At 35.1% G+C, this 21,985-nt stretch overlaps 1 protein-coding gene across 3 annotated transcripts in view; it reads left to right on the top strand.

Moving 5' to 3' along the window:
* Positions 1-21,985, top strand: part of LOC150103376 (vesicle-associated membrane protein-associated protein A-like) — a 137,411-nt gene that overhangs the window by 30,000 nt on the left and 85,426 nt on the right. For all 3 annotated transcript variants that reach the window (XM_090398108.1, XM_090398105.1, XM_090398106.1), the window contains exon 2: positions 5,020-5,172. In XM_090398108.1, coding sequence (XP_090254234.1) covers positions 5,020-5,172 — 153 coding nt within the window. The remainder of the gene's footprint in view (positions 1-5,019; positions 5,173-21,985) is intronic.

The following is a 21,985-nucleotide window of genomic DNA, read 5'->3' as shown; positions in this document are numbered from 1 at the left end:
ATGTAAAATGCTCGGGGATTTACTTTCCGTAAACGAGCTTGAATACCTTTATTTTTCCCTCGCATATTGGACCCATTGTCATTGCCCTGTCCTCTAATATCATTAATATTTAATTTTAAATCTAAAATCAACTTAATGATATTATCATATAATGATTCTCCTGTAGATTCATTGATTTCATAGAATGACACAAAATGTTCTTGAATAAAGACTCTGTTAAATCTACAAATCGTAAAGTAAAAGAAAGTTGTTCTTTGTGACTAATATCTGGGGTGCAATCTAAAATAATTCAAAAGTATTTTACTTCTTTGGCACGCTTAATGATATCATTGCAAACAGTTGATGCCAAAAGAGAAATTATTTTGTTTTGAATATTTTTGCTGCAGTATGTTACATGGATTTCCTTCGACAAAATGCAACGTACATGTTCGTACATAATGACATCATATTTATTCAATAATTCTATCAAACCCAAAAAATTGCCATTATTTGGAGTATACAACCGATCTGAACTGTGGAAAGCCAAATTATGGGTTGATAAAAAATATATTGATAAAAATCAATATATTTTTCCAATGCCCTCATTCTTTAACATTTCTTCATCTGTTGTTTTACTTTTTTGAAATCTCGTATTTGTTTCAACCTATTTGAAATAATTTTTTACATGTTCTGTTGAATTTTCATGACTCTTTTAAGTAATCATTTATGTTTCCACTTACAATGACCAACTGATCCTAAAGCTGAAATTACTTGATTAGAGTAAAATAATTTGCATCAAATACAAAATACTTTGTTGGCCTCATCGAATAAATAAGCCATTTTCATAAATATTTTTCACCATTTGGAGCTATTCTATAATACATTGATGCTGAAAACATAGATTTTCTGTCTGTCTGGGATAAACGAAATCAGTGCTTTTATCTCTGATACATTCTAATAAATCTGAAGATAAAATATAATCACGAACTGCAGAGTTTAATGGGAAAGGCCATAGAGCAGGATCGTTATACTGAAAAGTATTTTCAGAAATGTTTTGCGGGTTTTCTTTGAAATTTGTCACATTTGAATTTGAAATTTGCAAATCATTATTTTCATTTTTTTTTATGTTTTTCATTTAGACTTATATCATCAGAGTTTAATTCTCTAGAATTTTCATCACGTGATGCATCTTCTTTTATTGAAATGTTAAAAGGAGTAGAGTCAGGTGAAGATGAATTTGTTGATTTTAGGAAGTTAGTTAAATATTTTGCACTTTTAGAAATATTTCTTTCTTTTTCTAATTTTCTTTTGTGGTTTTCTGCTCCAGATAATTTTTTAGAAGACGTTTTGAAGGGTTAGAAATTCCAAATTTCTGTGATTAAAAAAAAAAAAATTGAATTAACAATAAAAGGGGAGTTAATAGTAAAAATAATAAAATGTAAAACTTACCCTCTAAATCACCAGTATTATTATAAATTTTAAGGATGCAAAATAAAACAAAAAGAAATACTTAATAATTTCAAAACACGTAACACATACAAAAACACAGAACTGACAAAGACGATCTTGTATAATTCTAATTTAATGAACTAACACCCAAAATTAGAATCAATATGGAGAACACCTTTGTTTGACAACTTTTCTGAGAGTTTTAAATTAGTTAATTGGTTTTGCCAATGCGCTGCGTCGTACCAATATTCAACCTTTTGTGCACGCTCCCACCTCGCCTACTGAATATTATGTACATTTTTTATTTGTTTACTAAACTTTTATAATTTGAGCTTCAATTAAAACAACTTTATAGTACATGGTATTTTTAATTTAATTTCTTTGCAATCCATCCTATCTTAAATATTTAAAAAAAAAAAAAAAAACCATGCATAATAAATAGTGATGATCACTGTTATAAAATGAAGTCCCTGCTATCTAGCGGTGGTTTATTTTGCTATTACCGTTTATTGTTGCTATCAATACATTCTTCACTCCCCCTATGGACTTTTAATAAGAAATAACACCCTACTCACCTTTTCAAAGTTGCATAGATATGAGGCTTTATTGTTGGCCTTAGTTTTGGTGCCCCGGTCAGCCTACCCCTTAATCCAGCACTGTTGCTCAGTTAAACAAGTAGCTATATGAACAGACTAACTCAACATCTGAATTCAGGATAGGCTCCATCAGTGTAAGAAGTGTCAAGGGGGGGGGGAGGAAAGTGGAACTGGCAGAAGAATTAGAGAAGTATCATATTCGCATGATAGTATTACTGAAACAAAGAAGACAAACAAGTGATGGTCCTTCTAAACAAGACATTACATTCAAACATTAATGATCATATAAAGGAAGGAATAGCTATAATGTTCAGCATTAACTCTTGAATAGTAGGTAGTGTCAAGCAGTGATGACAGAAAATATTAAACTGGAGAACTGGATGAATGATGACTTATTTGTACTTAGTCCCAGATAAATAAGGGGAGGAATTTTTGAGTCATTAGAGAAAGCAGCTGATAAAGAAAAAGGAAATGTTGGTCCTCAGAGTCTAAAACAGCAGAGTAAGCAATGAATTCTGTATATAGAAACATTTTAGAAAATTTAGAGAAAAAAGCAGAACTAATAATAATGCTAAGTACATAATGAATTTCTATTCAAATATTTCACATGAGAAGAAATAAGTCTCGCTGACTACTGTGTTATTGTTAATGGTGATATCTTCATGCCAATTCAAGAAGTAAACCCTGTGTACTTCTGAAGTGGTATGAGCAGAATAAAATTGAATGAAACATTGGAAAGAAAAGTGTGTAAGGAATTTCTTAAAAGAATCAAAGTTGACAGTTTTTAGAGGTAAACTGTAACTCAAATATATAAGTATTGTTCACGAGAACATGAAAATGGTTGAAAACAAAAACCTTAGAGATTCACTGGCAGACTGAAAAAAACAAAACTGATTCAGCTAACGTCTGCAAGGATAGAAAAATGAGTAAGCTCTATAGTGGAAGCAGTTATGTAATTATAGAAAAAAGAAAACATATTGCAAAGTTACTAGCAAGTAAGTTGGCATGTTCAAGAGAAAATAAAGAATATTTTGCCAAGAAAAATTATATTGTTTAATCCTTTACCAACATTTTGGCATGAAGTATCTTCACAACTAGGCTACTTTTATCTAAAGGCTGTTGACTTCATATCAGTTGCCTTAGTATCCCATAATGCATAGCAATATACACATCCAAAAAGAAAAATTGCTTTGCATTATGGGAAATCAACAGCCTCTATATACAAGTAGTCTAGTTGCGAAGATACTTTGTGCTTACACTTGGGTAAAGGATTAAAGAAGAATGTAATTTCTTGGCGATCATAATTTGTAACCAAGTAACGTTTTGTTTGTTAACTTTGTAACCAAGTGAAAAATTGTTCTACAGAAGAGTTTGAAAACAAGAACCAAAAGTTAGGGGACTTAGTTGCAGACCGAAGACAACATTAATTGATTTAACCAAAGGTATGTGGTGAAGTTGTCAGTAAGGATATATGTAAAAAAATTGGAACTCTACAGGGGACTTTGGAAGTTAGAGGCAGTCAAGGAAAAGTAGAGAGCATATCAAAAGTTAACAAATAAGTTGACATGTGCTGTAAGAGAATCCAGAGAAAAATGTAAGAAAGCAAAGTAGTATGTAAAAGTTGCCTAAAGAAATTATGTAGACTTTAGTAAAAAATATAAAAGAAAATATTAATACAAATATAAAAAATATAATTATTAGGAAGTTGGAAGATATTCAGAGGGCTATTAAAAAAAAAAAAAAAAAACAGAAATAGAGAAAAGAGTACTATAAATGTTTTTAGACACCTTTATCCTTCAAGTGACATGAACAAACATGATATCCATTCAATCTCCTAGTGTTTCTTAGAATTTTCATATATGTGATCAGTGGAAGAATCCTATTTAAAAAAAAATGGTATTAGGAAGGAACTTGACATTGAACATTTGGGATTTCATAAGTAAAGCTTATTTGAGGTATGGTCACTAGAATTGGAGAGTAATGGTTAGCAAAAAGGTCTTTGGCAAGATAGAGCCAGAGCATGACAAAGATCTAGGTCGATTATATGCCACTGTAGCACAATTGGTGATGAGAGGAATCTTTATATGTGAATTTTTCAATTGAAGGCGAGTTAACCAATCTCATACATAGGTAGCAGGATTTTTCTCCTGGAAATCTGGGTTTTTCATCACGCATACAGACAAATCAGCCTTCAGAACACGTGCAATTTACAGACAAAAATACTAGTGGTGGTGGGCAGTAGATGGTGTTGGTGTAGATGATGATGATGATAGTGGTGATTCGGTGTAGTTGGTGGATTAAGAGATGGAGACTTCTTGAGTAGGTGCCCCTTCTCAATGAGTCTTGTGACTCCTTGGAGGTGTCACTAAATAATGATTAACCACTCAACCAGCCACACTAATCAAATGTATCAAAAGTAAATGCTTCATATCCATATCATCATTTCTATAATATCCAAAGGTTATGTTGGCTTCAGTGGCTTCCCATCTATGACATAAATGGTGGATAATGCATTTGAAGTGCTTAGAAGACCAATATATAAGATCTTGAGAATATTAGATGTCTTGACAGGTCAGACTAATTTGGAGCAAAACTGTTGATATGAAGTTAGTAATAATGTCCAGTCTATTATTTAGCACCATCATAGTATCTTGTACTATCCTTTACAAGATACATAGCAGCAATTTAATAATGAAATAATAAACTTGGATTTTTTAAATTAATGTTTTGCATTCAAATCTGCTTTTCTTTATTATTTGAACATTGTATTTATTTAGCTATTGATCCATAAGTATATGTGTTTTGATGCAGAACTGAGTACTTTAAAATGTATTTTACCTATATTTTACCTCTCAGTGAGTTTGACTCCATGGAGGTCTGATGTTATGAATATTTGTCTGGATTGAAAGTAAAGAATCAAGCTCAGAATATATTATTATGTTTAGATATTATATTTTCTAGAAGAAATAAAAATATTTATTTATTTACTTTATAGGTCCCTTTGCAGATGTTGTTACATCTATTTTAAAGTTAGCTAATCCCACAGAACGTAGAGTTTGTTTTAAAGTAAAAACAACAGCTCCTAAAAGATACTGTGTAAGGCCTAACAGTGGTGTTATTGAACCAAAACAAGCAGTTAGTGTAGCTGGTGAGTGTCACAATAAAAAATATACCTTCCTAGATTAAAAAAAAAAAATTGTCTTGTAGACATCAGTGTCATGCATAAATTATAATTCTACTACAAACAATTCAAAAATTAATTTGACTTGTACAGACATTTCACAAAATGAGTACGTGGGGGCCCAGACATTTCTGCTGCAGATCTCTCCTGCAATTTTTTGTGATAGGTTTATATCTTTTGGTGAATTCTTATTTATTAGATATTCCAAAAAAAAAAAAAAATTTTTTTATCTTCAAAAATATCCAGATATCAAGAAAAATTCCTCTTGATGCTCTGAGGAATTACTGCTGCTCAGTTTGTTATTAGCAAAAATTGTAAGTAGAGCATTTCTGTGTCAACCTTCACCATACTAAACTTTGTTTGCTCTTGCAAACTTAACTGTATACAGTAAAACCTCCTTATATCAGTGCCTCTAATTATGAACAAATAGTTTTACAAACCTTTCCATTGAAAAATAATTGTACTGATTGGTGAACATTGTTCATTTTACCAGTGGCTCATGTGAGCCAGCATTATCTCTGCAGTTGTTGATCAGTTCGTGTCAGTGTGTTTGGTTACATTCAAGTGCTGTGAATCCACTCTTTAGTGTGAATCATGATTTTGATAAATTTACTCTCTAATTCAGTATTTTTTTTAGCTGTGTTGTGGTGTTTATTTAATAATTAGTTAATGACTCCTAAAAAGTGAAGTGATGAAAATAAACTGAAAAAGAGAGCGTCCAGACCAACTATTGAACTCGAGAGGAAACTTATAGCTAAATGGGAAAATGGAACTCGTATTTATGAACTTTCTGAATGATTATATCATGGAAAAATCAACAATTTTGCCATGATATTGTTAAAAATAGAAAGAATATGTAGTGAGTATAACTGAGAGGACACCTCCACATCGCCTTTAAAGGATTGCAGAGAACCGACCAGGACTCCTAACCTAATGTCCAATCCTCATCTTCTCGTGGTGCACCTTGTTATGTATCTACCTGGATACCGAACGAACGAGGATGGGCTAGCAATTTGGGATTTAGCCGACCAAATTGTATTCTTATTGGCTTAAACCAAAATATAAAAATGATGGTACAACATGACAATTTCATGCTGGCTGGGACATTGCCTGGTGAAACAAGAGCCCATTGTTTTTGCCAGGGAACCAGGGCGAACAGCAAAAAATCAGCTACTGGAACAAATCCTAAAAGACACCCCAAATTGTCAGCAGAGTTCAAAATCGGTACTATCAACATAAGAAGCCTGAATGGCAAAGAAATAGAGCTAGCGAGGAATTGGAAAAGTACCAGATTGACATAATAGGAGTGACTGAAACAAAAAAGACAATCTGGTGAGATTTTTCTGAGCAATAAATACAAAATGGTATATTCAGGCAATGACAATCAAGGAAAAGAAGGTGTAGCTATAGTATTGAACACAAAATACGAGGCTAATCTTCTTGAATGGCAAGCAATATCAAGTAGAGTGATGTGGACAAATATCAGAATGGGGAATTGGACAATGAGACTTATTTGTGCCTATGGTCCGACAGAAGGTTCTGCTAAGGTAGAAGTGGAGGAATTTTTTGAGGCTTTAGAGAATGCAACTGACACAATGAAAAAGGAAAAGTTGGTCCTTGTTGTGGGGATCTAAATAGCAGAGTAGGAAATGATTGTCAGACACAAAAGTATTTTGGGAAAATTTGGAGAAAAAAGCAAAGCTAATAATAATGGCAAATACCTGTTGGATTTCTGCTCAGGACATGGACTGGTTATTACTAACACAATGTTCCAACATAAAAATGTGCACAAATTTACATGGAGAGAAGAAGCAAGGAATAAGAAAAGACTCATTGACTATGTCATTGTTGATATTGATGTTTTCCTACGGGTGCAGGACACTAGAGTGTACAGAGGATTTAAAATCGGAAGTGGTCAGAATTTAGTGTTGAGCAGGATAAAATTGAATTTCATCCTGAAAACAAGAACTTGTAAGAAAGTTTAGAAGCAAATAAAAGTTGAGCAGCTCTCAAATGTGAACTATGGACTAAAACACACAAACATTATTCAAGAAAACATGAAAGAGTTCGAGTACAGGAACAAAACCTTGGAGACTTAGTGGCAAATTCGGCCAGAGGCATGTAGGGGATTTTGTCTGCAAGGATAAAAAAAAAAATCCGAACCCCTATGGTGGACACATGGAATTAATGAGGCAGTGAAGGAAAAGAAGAAATCATATCAAAAAGTTCCTGGCAAATAAGTCAACTTGTGCTCTTACAGAATATAGAGACAAATGTAAGAAAGCTAAAAACTATGTGAAGCTAGCTAAACAAAAGTCATGGGAAGACTTAGGTAAGAACATAGAAAATAAATATCAAGAATGTGGCAAAATATTCTGGAGGTTGTTGAAGAACTCAGAAATGGAGGAAAAAGTGCTGTAAAAGGAATTAGAGATGATAAATGTGACATGAAAACGGGAGAAAAAGATATCCTTGAAGTATGGAGTAATTACTTTGAAAAACTGCTAAATGAAACAAGCAGCGATGACAGCACAGTGGTAAAAAACACTGACCAGGCATGCAATCAGGAATATATATCCATACTTGAAGTAGAAAATGCCATCAAAAGCCTGAAATGTAGGAAGGCAGTGGGAGTAGATGATATTTGACCAGAAATGCTCAAATATGGAGGTATAAGTCTTACAGTGGTTGTACTGCATAGTTCAGAAGGCCTGGACAGAGGGGAAAATTCCAGATGATTGGAGTTGAGCTCTCATAGTACCCATATATAAAAAGGGAAATAAAACTGAATGTGAGAATTACAGAGGTATTTCCCTACTGAGTGTTCCTGGTAAGATTTATTCAGGTATACTTGATAAACGGTTGAAAAGGATTGTGGAAGGGAAGCTGGGTGAAGACCAAGCTGGATTCAGGCCAAATAGAGGCTATCAGGATCAAATTTTCACTTTATGACAAGTAGTTGAAAAATCGTGGGAATTTAACAAACAACTGTATTCAAGTTTTTGTAAATCTGGAAAAAGCATATGACATAGGCTGCCAAGAGAGAAGCTGTTCAAAGTGCTACAGTTAGATGGTGTCAATGGAGCATTATATCAAGCAATACTTAGTCTTTATTTGAGTTGTAAGTCAGCAGTAAGAATTGAAAGAAGTACAGAAAGATGGTTTTATGTTAAATTTGGTGTCAGACAAGGATGTACATTATCCTCTCTGTTATTCATTATCTATATGTATCACATTATGAAGGAAAGTGGTATTAAACCTGATATCAAAATTGGAGATGTTAATCTCAGCTCTTTACTCTATGCAGATGATGTTATACTTCTAAATAAATCTGCTACAAGTCTGCCTGATTCCCTGACTAAATTGAATAACTCTTTGGTATGAAGGTCAGCAATAACAAGACAATGAAAATAGGCAGAAGTATTGAAAATATCAACTGCATTTTGAATGAAGAACCTATAGAACAAGTAAGACACTTCAACTACTTAGGCACAATTTTTAGTGAAGATGGTAAATTAAATATGGAAATTGACAACAGAATCAACAAAGCTTGTATGGTAATAAGTCAACGGAATTACTTTATATGGAATAAGAGAGAAATTAGTCAAAACACTAAATTAGCTGTATACGAGACAGTGTTCAAATCAATTTTAACTTATGGATCTGAGAGCTGGATTAGAAATAAAACACTTGACTAAAGACTAGAGACCACAGATATGAAAGTCTTGAGAAAGATTAAAGTGGTGAACAGATGTCATCAGCGGCAATGTCATATTAAAAATGAGGATATTTGGAAAGAACTTGACATGGTTAGCATCCAGGAATGTGTTGGCAGAGCTAATCTCAGGTGGTATGGTCACTTAAACAGAATGGGAGAAGAGAGATTAGCAAATCAAGTGTTTTTGCCAGGTTGGCAGGAAAAAGATCCAGAGGAAGACCAAGATATAGGTGGATTGATGCAGTAAAAAGTGCCTTAGAAGACTGAAATATAAGGTCTGATAATGTTGAAGTCTTGACAGGTAACAAATTGATTTGGAGGAAAATTGTAGATAGGAAGTTGGTAATGGTATAAGTTTTTCGTATAGTACTATAATATCTTGTACACCCCCCTTGAGGGTACATATCAGGAATTTGATGATTAAAACTAAAGATGTGATTAAAAGGCTGATGTGGCGAAAGAGTGAAAACTTTTTATCCTAAAAGATCTCAGGCTGTTGAGGAAATGGAGAAACTTTAGTATGGATTAATGATAAACAAATGGTAGGTAACAGTATTTCGGAGGCAATAATTTGCAGAAAAGCTAAGCAACTACATAGTGACCTTAAGCATTCAAACCCGGGATCTAGTGCTGACAGTGATGATTTTAAAACTAGTAGGGGATGTTTTTAAAAAGAGAACTGGGATACATAGTGTAGTAAGGCATGGAGAAGATGCCAGCAGAATCAATGGGCAGATTTTTTGTGGATGAATCTAAAACATATGTAGGGACAGAGGGATTTATTCCTCTGCAAGTGTTTAATTGTGAAGAGATAGGACTTTTCTCGAAAAAGATGTCTAAGTAAACGTATAATCACATAATAAGAGAAAGTGGTGTCAGGACACAAACCGATGAAGGAATGGTTAACTCTCTTGTTGTGTGGCAATGCTAATGGTGACTATAAGATTAAACCTTTGTTAGTGTTTCACTCAGAAAATCCTAGAGTGTTTAAATCAAACAGTATAACAAAAAGTAAACTAGATGTGACGTGGAGATCTAATAGTAAGTCTTGGGTAACAAATCATTTTTTATAGAGTTGATCCACAAAGTGTTTGCTTCCCAGTGTAAAAAAACTACCTCAAAAAGAACAATCTATCTTTGAAAGCACTTGTTGTGCTGGACATTGCTCCTACTCCTATTGATGATTTGGCTGAGCACAACTCTATAAAAGTCAAATTTCTACCTCCTAATGCCACTCCTCTTATCCAATCCATGGATCAACAGATCATTTCCAGTTTCGAAAAACTTATACAAAGGCTTTGTTTCAAAGGTGCTTCGAAGTGAGATCTGACACAACTGACCCTCAGAGACTTTTGGGAAAAGCTCTTTAACATCTTGTATTGTTTGATTTGTATAAAGCATGGGGTGAAGTTTCTTTTGAAAACCATTAACTCAGCCTGGAAAAAATTGTGGCCTGAGTGTGTAACAGGCATAGATTTTGAAGGTTTTCCTGCAGAGCCAACAGAATCTTTGGTGGATGAAACTGTGTGTCTGGGCAGATCCATGGGATTAGAAGTGGACAGTGCTGATGTAGAGGAGTTGGTGGAAGATCATCAAAGAGGGCTTACCACTGAGGAGCTGAAAGAACTGCAAAAGGAGCAGCATAAGGAAGTTGAGGGACTTTTTTCAGAGGAGGAGGGGTCCCAGTAAGGCACCATTTCCACTGCTGAAATTAAAGAAGAACTGTGCTTCCATTGGGGAAAGAATACAAACCACTATAGAAAAGTGGTGTCCAGATATATCTGTGGTTAATAACAATGTTAACATTTTTAATCATAATATCATTGCACATTTTAGAATAATTTTAAGAATAAGACAAACCCAGATAACTCTAAATAAGTTTGTAATCAAAGCTAAAGAATCCATCTAGTCCACCCACAAAAAGACAGAAAAGCGCAGTAGCACCTAATGCAGTTACCTGACAGTTTTGTGGAGGGTGACTAACCTTCAAAGCAATAATTTCCTCCCTCTCCTCCTCCCCATATCTTCAGTGAAGGTAAGGTTCATGTTATATTCATATTTTTATATTTTTTAATTTTAATTATGATAATAGGTGAAAATTTTTCATGTGGAACGGATTAATTTATTTTACATTAATTACTATGTTAAAAATATTTTACATTATGAACTTATCATTATATGAACAGCTTTCTGTAACGAATTAAGTTTGTAAAATGAAGTTTTACTGTATTTTGAATTAACTGAATGAAATTTTGTAACTATAAGGGTCAAAGCTATATAACTGAGAGGAGACCTCCACATAGCCTTTAAAGGAATGCGGAGAACCGACCAAGGCTTCTGACCTAATGTCCAATCCTCACCTTCTCATGGTGCACCTTGTTGGGTATCTACTTGGATACTGAATGAACGAGGATGGGCTGGCAATTTGGGATTTAGCCGACCAAATTTTATTCTTATTGGTTAAACCAAAATAAAAAATGATGGTACAACATGACAAAATTTCATGTCAGCTGGGGCGTGGCCCGGTTAAACAAGGCCCCCGTTGTTTTCGCCAGGGAACCAGGGCGAACAGCAAAAAGTCAGCTACTGGAACAAATCTGAAAACAAACCCCAACTCAACATCACCAGAGTTAAAGATCGGTACTATCAACGTAAGAAGCCTGAATGGCAAAGAAATGAAGCTAGCTGAGGAATTAGATAAGTACCAGATTGACATAATAGGGGTGACTGAAACAAAAAAGACCAGAACTGGTGAGATCTTTCTGAGCAATAAATACAAAATGTTATATTCAGGCAATGACAATCTAGGAAAAGGAGTAGCCATAGTATTCAACACAAAATATGAGGCTAATCTTCTTGAATGGCAGTCAGTCTCAAGTAGAGTAATGTGGGCAAATATGAGAATGGGGAACTGGACAATAAGACTTATTTGTGCCTTGGTCCCACAGAAGGTTCTACTAAGGTAGAAGTGGAGGAATTTTTTGAAGCTTTAGAAAAAGCAACTGACACAATGAAAAATGAAAAGTTGGTCCTTGTTGGGGATCTAAATAGCAGAGTAGGAAATCATTGAGAGACATACAAAAATATTTTGGGAAAATTTGGAACAAAGAGCAAAGCTAATAATAATGGCAAATATCTGTTGGATTTCTGCTCAGGACATGGACATGGTTATTACTAACACCATGTTCCAAAATAAAAATGTGCACAAATTCACATGGAGAGAAGAGGCTAGGAATAAGAAAAGCCTCATTGACTATGTTATTTGATAGTGATGTTTTCTCCCTGGTGCAGGACACCAGAGTCTACAGAGGATTTGAATTGGAAGTGATCACTATCTAGTCTTGAGCAAGATAAAACTGAATTTCATATTGAAAAGAATAACATGTAAGAAAGTTTTAAAGCGAATAAAAGTTGAGCAGCTCTCAGATGTGAACTGTAGACTAAAATACACAAAGATTATTGAAGAAAAAATGAAAGAGTTTGAGAACAGGAATCAAACCTTGGAGATTCAGTGGCAAACTCTGAAGAAAACATTGATTGATTCTGCCAGAGAGGCATGTGGTGAGGTTGTCTGTAAGGATAAAAAAATCAGAACTCCCTGATGGACACAGGAAGTTAAAGAGGCAGTGAAGGAAAAGAAAAAAGCATATCAAAAGTTCCTGTCAAATAAGTCAGCTTTTGCTCTTAGAGAATATAGAGACAAATGCAAGAATGCTAAACACTGTGTCAAACTAGCTAAACAAAAGTCATGGGAGGACTTTGGCAAGAATATAGAAAACAAATATCAAGAAGGTGGCAAAATATTCTGGAGGTTGTTGAAGAAGCTTAGGAATGGAGGAAAGAGCGCTGTAAAAGGAATTAGAGATGATAAAGGTGACATGAAAACAGGAGAAAAAGATATCCTTGAAGTATGGAGTAATTACTTTGAAAACTGCTAAATGAAACAAGCAGTGATGACAGCACAGTGGTAAAAAACACTGACCAGGCATGCAGGCAAGAATACATATCCATACTTGAAGTAGAAAACGCCATCAAAAATTTGAAATGTGGAAAGGCAGCAGGAGTAGATGATATTCGACCAGAAATGCTGAAGTATGGTGGTATAAGAGTCTTACAGTGGCTGCAACTGCATAGTTCAGAAAGCCTGGACAGAGGGACGAATTCCCGACGATTGGAGTAGAGCTCTCATAGTACCCATATATAAAAAGGGAAATAAAACTGAATGCGAGAATTGCAGAGTTATTTCCCTACTGAGTATTCTTTGCAAGATCTATGCAAGTATACTTGAGAAACGGTTGAGAAGAATTGTGGAAGAAAAGCTTGGTGAAGAACAAGCTGGATTTAGGCCAAATAGAGGCTGTCAGGATCAGATCTTCACTTTACGACAAATAGTCGAGAAAGCACGGGAATATAACAAAGATCTGTATTTAAGTTTTGTTGATTTGGAAAAGGCATATGACAAGGTGCCAAGAGAGAAGCCTATTCAATATGCTGCAGTTATATGGTGTCAATGGGGCATTATATCAAGCAATACTTAGTCTTTATTTGAGTTTTAAGTCAGCAGTTAGAATTGAAGCAAGTCCAGGAAGATGGTTTAATGTTAAATCTGGTGTGAGACAAGGATGTACATTATCCCCTCTGTTATTCATTATCTATATGGATCACATTATGAAGGAAGGTGGTATTAAACATGATATCAAAATTGGAGATGTTAATGTCAGCTCTTTGCTTTATGCGGATAATGTTATACTTCTAAATAAATCGCCTACAAGTCTGCAAGATTCTCTGACTAAATTGAATAGCTGTTGTAATAGATATGGTATGAAGGTCAGCAATAAAAAGACAAAGACAATGAAAATAGGCAGAATCATTGAAAATGTCAACTGTGTTGTGAATGGAGAACCTGTGGAACAAGTAAAACATTTCAGCTATTTAGGCACGATGTTTACTGAAGATGGTAAATTAAATATAGAAATAGACAACAGAATCAGCAAAGCTGGTATGGTGAGAAGTCAATTGAATAAATTCATATGGAATAAGAGAGAAATTAGTCGGAACACTAAATTAGCTATATACAAGACAGTGTTCAAACCAGTTTTAACTTATGGATCTGAGAGCTGGGTCAGAAGTAAAACACTTGACCAAAGACTAGAGCTCACAGATATGAGAGTCCTGAGAAAGATTATAGGCGTGAACAGATGGCATCAATGGCAATATCATATTAAAAACGATGATATTAGGAAAGAACTTGACATTGTCAGCATCCAGGAATGCGTTAGCAGAGCTAATCTGAGGTGGTATGGTCACTTAAACAGAATGGGCGAGGAAAGATTAGCAAAACAAGTGTTCTCTGCCAGGTTGGCAGGAAAACGACCCAGAGGAAGACCAAGATATAGATGGATTGATACGGTACAAAGTGCCTTAGACAATAGAAATATAAGATCTGATAACGTTGGAGTCTTGACAAGTAACAGACTGATTTGGAGGAAAATTGTAGATAGGAAATTAATAATGATGTAATTTTTTTCATGTAGTACTATCATATCCTGTACACCCCTTGAGGGTACATAGCAGGAATTTGATGATGATGAACACTCTCTTTAGCAAACTTCTAAGGACAATAGGGATAATTTGCTGCAGTGAATTTTTTTTAGTATAACATTGTGCTAATGGGGCTTTGATTGGGCTTTTCAGTAGATACAGTGAGCACAAGTTATAAGGGTTTGCTATAGTGACAGTCAGCTGTAGATACGTGAAATATTAAGTACACATTTTATACTAGTAATTGTTTTAAAAATATTCATGTCTTTTTAAACTTCATTATTTACAATAAAAAGTCAATGCATGTGGGAACACTGGGGCATTATTGCAGTAACTTCCTATGTTTACCTAGGACAAAATATCGCAGATGGAGTATGTGAGGAAGAAATTGAATGAAATATTCAACTTGTTTGGGCAGCCTTTGGAAAACACAGTGGAGTATTCAAAGGAGACCTCCAATCTGCATTAAAAGAAAAATATTAGATGCATACTTCCAGTTTTAACATGTGGAAGCAAAACATGCACTTTGACCAAAAAAAAATGACAGTTGAGGACTGGACGAAGGAAAATGGAAAGATCACTACTTGGTATTACCATTCAAGATAGTGCGATACTTGGGTCAACACTGAGACCAGGGTGAGTGAGTGACATTGTAATAGCCATTAAAAGATTCAAATGGCAATGGGCAGATCATATTCCAAGAAGTAACACTTAAAAATGGACAATCTGAATGGTATCCCAGAAATTGCAATAGCTACAAGAAGCTAAAAGAAAGATGGTGGAGGATGAGATTAGAGATGACTGGAACTCAAGCATAGAAAAACTCATGAATTGAGGATTTTTTGTGTGTGTGTGTGGGGGGGGGCGGGGGGTTATCCAGCAGTGGACAGAAAATGGCCAATGCTGATTTGCAATATAGCATTTAAAATAACATTTCATGAGATTTTGTAGTGTTTTTAGTTTGGGAGTTAACATAAAATTTTCAAATGAACTAGTATTGGTCTGTAGGCAACATTCTTGAATTCTTTTTTTACCTGCTGCTCTGCACAGAAAATTTTTATATAGCCTGATTATTGCACAGAACTTTAAAAGTTTTTTGTTTGTCTGATAACAGTTGTGTGGTCTCACCCTTGTGGAGCTTAGAGGGAGCATTGTCTCTAGGTCTTAGTTTATATACTTATAGTATTTTTATTTATTTATTTTTTAACTAAGCTGAAAGCAGAAATATTAGTCATTCTCAAAGATCAGGAAAATAAATTCTTAGCAGTCTCAGAATGTGTTTGTTTCAGAATCTTTTTCCAATTCATATAACATCATAATAATAAACCCTAGTACAATAACCAACTCCTGTTTTAACTAAATATTGCCTAACTAGTCTTTTCTATCAACTTTCCTATATTTCTAGATAATTCACACAGTGCTGCTAACAGGAAGTCATGTTACTTTTTGTGACAGTATTAACTCAACATCATTTAAAAAATGAGCTGTGAATTTATTAGTTTGTTGATAATTCTTGGATTTTGATAAAGCATGGAGCATTTAGCAGCAAACACAATGATATATGTTGGAAAAAGTTCAGAATTGTAGTGGGGAATGGAAGCAACAAGTACATGCTAGTGAGCACACCCTATAGAGATAAATGTGCTCTTGGTTGTTGAGCTAAAGATCCTTAGAATTATAGTCTACCATATTTTTAGGTAAATTTTACAGTGGTTGCTGAGATGAGTGTAGTCATGTCATTACTGTTACTGACTCCAAAAAAATCCCAATAAACCAATTCAGATATCTTGGAGTAGGTACAGGCAGTAGTATTGATAGGCCTACTTATCTTGTCAGTTAGCTAAACCCCCCACCCATCTTTTAGAACTAAAAAAGTTTGATTACCTTTGACATATCCCTTTTTGCAAAAGACGTAAGCCTTCCCCACACACCTGACTTTAGCATACACTAGTAGATACTTTGACAAATAATTGTGCTCAATTACTCAATCTACAATATGGTATCCTTAAAACATTACCATAGACCAAGGCAGATTATCCTTAAATATGCAGCATTTTCCACTGAATTCAACTATCCATAACCACATTTTTTTGCTAATGCATTGCAACTCTTGTAACAATAGATAAAATATCACCTTAGTTCTCACTTCTTTAACACACATTCATCATAGTAGAATTATCCCCATATATCTTTTCGCCACTTTTAAATCTTCCAAACAAGCAACTGTTATCTGTTCTCCTAAGGATAAACTCTATCCTCATAAATATATACACTGAAAGATTTATAAAATGTCATGTGTCTGTTAAGTTGTCCTTTTATGAACAGATAGGAATAATTGTTAACATTCATTTTGTAGATTACAAATACATGTAGTTCCCAACTTTACAAGTTAATTTGTTCCAAGCACCAGCTTGTAGAGTGAAAACTCCTAGTCAGAATTTTTTTCCTTATAGACATAATGTTAAAAATGTGTTCTTTTAGGTGGAGGATGTTTCATTTTCCCTTTGTGAGACCACTGCCCTGCTTATTTGGAGGCCTGAAGTGGTTTGAAAAATTCCATGTTTTGTCTCTATAAGCAAGGTTTCTGGACTTTGTAAAAATATATATATATAAATAAAAAATCTTTACTCTACCCACTGTATGGATGTGCTATAGGTTTGCATAAAACCTTTTGTGGGTAGAAGCCACATAAAATAAAGGTCAACAAAACAGTAGTTTATGCTTGAACAATGATTTTTTTTATCCAAAGAAATGAAACAAATTTTTCTCAGAAAAGTTCAAAGTATGAAAGCATAACCTTCAAAATCAAGCAAATTATGATTCATTTATTTACAAGGCTCTTTATATATTTCATGATGGCAATCATAAACATTTTGTAAATCTAACAACATTTCTAGTGTACTTGAAATTTGAATCTTGACTCAAATCTCAATTGCTTTTTCAAGCTACTTCAGAGTGAAGGAACAAACAGGAAGCTGTATAACTGAGAGGAGACCTCCACATAGCCTTTAAAGGAATGCAGAGAACCGACCAGGGCTTCTGACCTAATGTCTAATCCTCACCTTCTCGTGGTGCACCCTGTTGGGTATCTACTTGGATACTTAACGAACGAGGATGGGCTGGCAATTTGGGATTTAGCCGACCAAATTGTATTCTTATTGGTTAAACCAAAATAAAAAATGATGGTACAACATGACAAAATTTCATGCCGGCTGGGGTGTCGCCCGGTTAAACAAAGCCCCCCCGTTGTATTTACCAGAGAACCAGGGCAAACAGCGAAAAGTCAGCTACTGGAACAAATCTGAAAGCACACCCCAACTCAACATCACCAGAGTTAAAGATCGGTACTATCAACAAAAGAAGCCTGAAAGGCAAAGAAATGGAGCTAGCTGAGGAATTAGATAAGTACCAGATTGACATAATAGGGGTGACTGAAACAAAAAAGACCAAAACTGGTGAGATCTTTCTGAGCAATAAATACAAAATGTTATATTCAGGCAATGACAATCAAGGAAACGAAGGAGTAGCCATAGTATTCAACACTAAATATGAGGCTAATTTTCTTGAATGCAGGCAGTCCCAAGTAGAGTGATGTGGGCAAATATGAGAATGGAGAACTGACGATGAGACTTATTTGTACCTATGGTCCCACAGAAGGTTCTACTAAGGTAAGTGGAGGAATTTTTTGATGCTTTAAAAAAAAGCAACTGACACAATGAAAAAGGAAAAGTTGGTCCTTGTTGGGGATCTAAATAACAGAGAGAAATGATTGTGAGACATACAAAAATATTTTGGGAAAATTTGGAGAAAAGAGCAAAGCTAATAATAATGGCAAATATCTGTTGGATTTCTGCTCAGGACATGGACTGGTTATTACTAACACCATGTTCCAACATAAAAATATGCACAAATTCACATGGAGAGAAGAGGCAAGGAATAAGAAAAGTCTCATTGACTATGTTATTGTTGATAGTGATGTTTTCTCCCTGGTGCAGGACACCAGAGTGTACAGAGGATTTGAAATTGGAAGTGATCACTATTTAGTCTTGAGCAGGATAAATTGAATTTCATATTGAAAATAATAACATGTAAGAAAGTTTTAAAGTGAATAAAAGTTGAGCAGCTCTCAGATGTGAACTGTAGACTAAAATACACAAAGATTATTGAAGAAAAAATGAAAGAGTTTGAGAACAGGAATCAAACCTTGGAGATTCAATGGCAGACTCTGAAGAAAGCATTGATTGATTCTGCCAAAGTCCTCCCACAAAAGTCATGGGAGGACTTTGGCAAGAATATAGAAAATAAATATCAAGGTGGCAAAATATTCTGGAGTTGTTGAAGAAGCTTAGGAATGGAGGAAAGAGTGCTGTAAAAGGAATTAGAGATGATAAAGGTGACATGAAAACAGGAGAAAAAGATATCCTTGAAGTATGGAGTAATTACTTTGAAAAACTGCTAAATGAAACAAGCAGTGATGACAGCACAGTGATAAAAAACACTGACCAGGCATGCAGTCAGGAATACATATCCATACTTGAAGTAGAAAAAGCCATCAAAAATTTGAATGTGGAAAGGCAGCAGGAGTAGATGATATTCGACCAGAAATGCTGAAGTATGGTGGTATAAGAGTCTTACAGTGGCTGCAACTGCATAGTTCAGAAAGCCTGGACAGAGGGACGAATTCCCGACGATTGGAGTAGAGCTCTCATAGTACCCATATATAAAAAGGGAAATAAAACTGAATGCGAGAATTGCAGAGTTATTTCCCTACTGAGTATTCTTTGCAAGATCTATGCAAGTATACTTGAGAAACGGTTGAGAAGAATTGTGGAAGAAAAGCGTGGTGAAGAACAAGCTGGATTTAGGCCAAATAGAGGCTGTCAGGATCAGATCTTCACTTTACGACAAATAGTCAAGAAAGCACGGGAATATAACAAAGATCTGTATTTAAGTTTTGTTGATTTGGAAAAGGCATGACAAGGTGCCAAGAGAGAAGCTATTCAATACGCTACAGTTATATGGTGTCAATGGGGCATTATATCAAGCAACTTGGTCTTTATTTGAGTTGTGAGTCAGCAGTTAGAATTGAAGCAAGTACAGGAAGATGGTTTAATGTTATATCTAGTGTGAGACAGGGATGTATATTATCCCCTCTGTTATTCATTATCTATATGGATCACATTATGAAGGAAAGTGGTATTAAACATGATATCACAATTGGAGATATTAATGTGAGCTCTTTGCTTTATGTGGATGATGTTACACTTCTAAATAAATCCCCTACAAGTCTGCAAGATTCTCTGACTAAATTGAATAACTGTTGTAATAGATATGGTATGAAGGTCAGCAATAAAAATACAATGAAAATAGGCAGAATCATTGAAAATGTCAACTGTGTTATGAATGGAGAACCTGTGAAACAATTAAAACATTTCAGCTACCTAGGTACGATTTTTACTGAAGATGGTAAATTAAATATAGAAATAGACAACAGAATTAGCAAAGCTGGTATGGTGGGAAGTCAATTGAATAAATTCATATGGAATAAGAGAGAAATTAGTCAGAACACTAAATTAGCTGTATACAAGACAGTGTTCAAACCAGTTTTAACTTATGGATCTGAGAGCTGGGTCAGAAGTAAAACACTTGACCAAAGACTAGAGACTGCAGATATGAGAGTCCTGAGAAAGATTAGAGTGGTGAACAGAAGGCATCAATGGCAATATCATATTAAAAACGAGGATATTAGGAAAGAACGTGACATTGTCAGCATCCAGGAATGCGTTAGCAGAGCTAATCTCAGGTGGTGTGGTCACTTAAACAGAATGGGCGAAGAAAGATTAGCAAAACAAATGTTCTCTGCCAGGTTGGCAGTAAAACGACCTTGAGGAAGACCAAGATATAGGTGGATTGATACGGTACAAAGTTCCTTAGACGATAGAAATATAAGATCTGATAATGTTGGAGTCTTGACAAGTAACAGACTGATTTGGAGAAAAATTGTAGATAGGAAGTTAGTAATGATGTAATTTTTTTCATGTAGTACTATCATATCCTGTAGATCCCTTGAGGGTACATGGCAGGAATTTGATGATGATGAAATATTTTTCCCCAACCTTTCATTCTTGAGCTTTAAATTGTGTGCTTGAAGCAGATCAGTGTCAATTGTAGAAACCTCAAGCTCAGTTGGTTAGCAGTTTTAACAACTGCAGTTTCATTTTGTACAATTTCTGCTGGTTCTTGAAATCCTTCAAAATTATCACTAAGCTGAAGACAGAGTACATACATACATCCTCAAGGCCCACTCTTCCTAATTGGGTTGTGGGGGCAAAAGCTGCAAGAGGAACTTCCAACGGTCATGATCCTCTGCCACCAAGCTCAGGTGTTCTGGTGGGATTCCCAAACGTGTCCACCCAAGGTTTTGGATATAGTCTATCCAGCGAGGCCTTGGCCTTCCACGTGGCCTCCCACCCTCTGGTTTGGCAAAGAGGGCCTGCGGAGGGAGCCTCTCTTGTGGCATTCTGACCAGGTGCCCGTACCAGCATAACTGTGATATCTCAACACAGAGAAGCAGCGGTTGAGTATTGAGGGTTTCCCGAATTGCAGAGATTCTGACTCTGTTGAGTTTTGTCAGCCCCGCAACCCCTCGAAGGAACCTCATTTCAGCCGCTTGGATTCGTATCCGCATTCTTTCGGTCATTACCCAACTCTCATGACCATAGGTGAGGATGGGGACATAGACTGTATTGAAGACAGCCAGCTTTGCCTTCTGGCTTAACTCCTGCTTCAATACTACCGAACGGCCACGCTCCCGCAATATTGAGCTTGCTAAGCCAATTCAAGTATCTAGCTCTACGTCCCATTTTCCATCATTTGTGAATATGGACCCAAGGTATTTAAACTTCTCCACCTGTCTCATTGGATCTTGCAGTACTCTGTCTTCAAGCTGAAGACAGAGTACTGCATTAATAAATTAAGTATAATAGTACTGCACTGTATAGCTGTAGACATTGTTTGTTGTGCCATACATGGGAATGATTAACATCTGTTTATTACAATTAATAATTTTTTATCATATCAGAATTTTGATATAAGAGTCTTTGTGCGCATGTCGTGTGCATGCACATGTACACACAAGATTCCAGAAATGCAACTTAAATCTTGCTAGCCACCAAAAAATATTTTCTCTCTAACAGCACCAGTCTGATTTACATAAATATTTTTATGGGTGATCTTTGAAAAATGTTATACTGGGCTGAATGTTAAATCTTATGATGACAAAAGAATTATTTCTTTAATTCTGCACATGATCATTGCACATCATACAGAAATATCCTTTCCTTTGCAGGAGTTTAAGATGTATATGCCACTAACACTGACAATTCCTTCAGTTTTGCACTATTTCACAAAACTTAAAAAGAGTATAATTACATAAGCAAAGTGGATATTAGATCCAGCATTATTTCAAAGCTACTCTTAAAAAGTAATTTGTTTCCTTTCATTTATCCATAAATACAGAGG

Source organism: Typopeltis vanoorti, chromosome 9 (genome assembly GCF_054136105.1).
Source record: "Typopeltis vanoorti isolate ZY-2024b chromosome 9, IOZ_Tvanoo_1.0, whole genome shotgun sequence".
NCBI classification, from domain to species: domain Eukaryota; kingdom Metazoa; phylum Arthropoda; class Arachnida; order Uropygi; family Thelyphonidae; genus Typopeltis; species Typopeltis vanoorti.
This window is presented reverse-complemented; position numbering and strand designations above follow the sequence as displayed.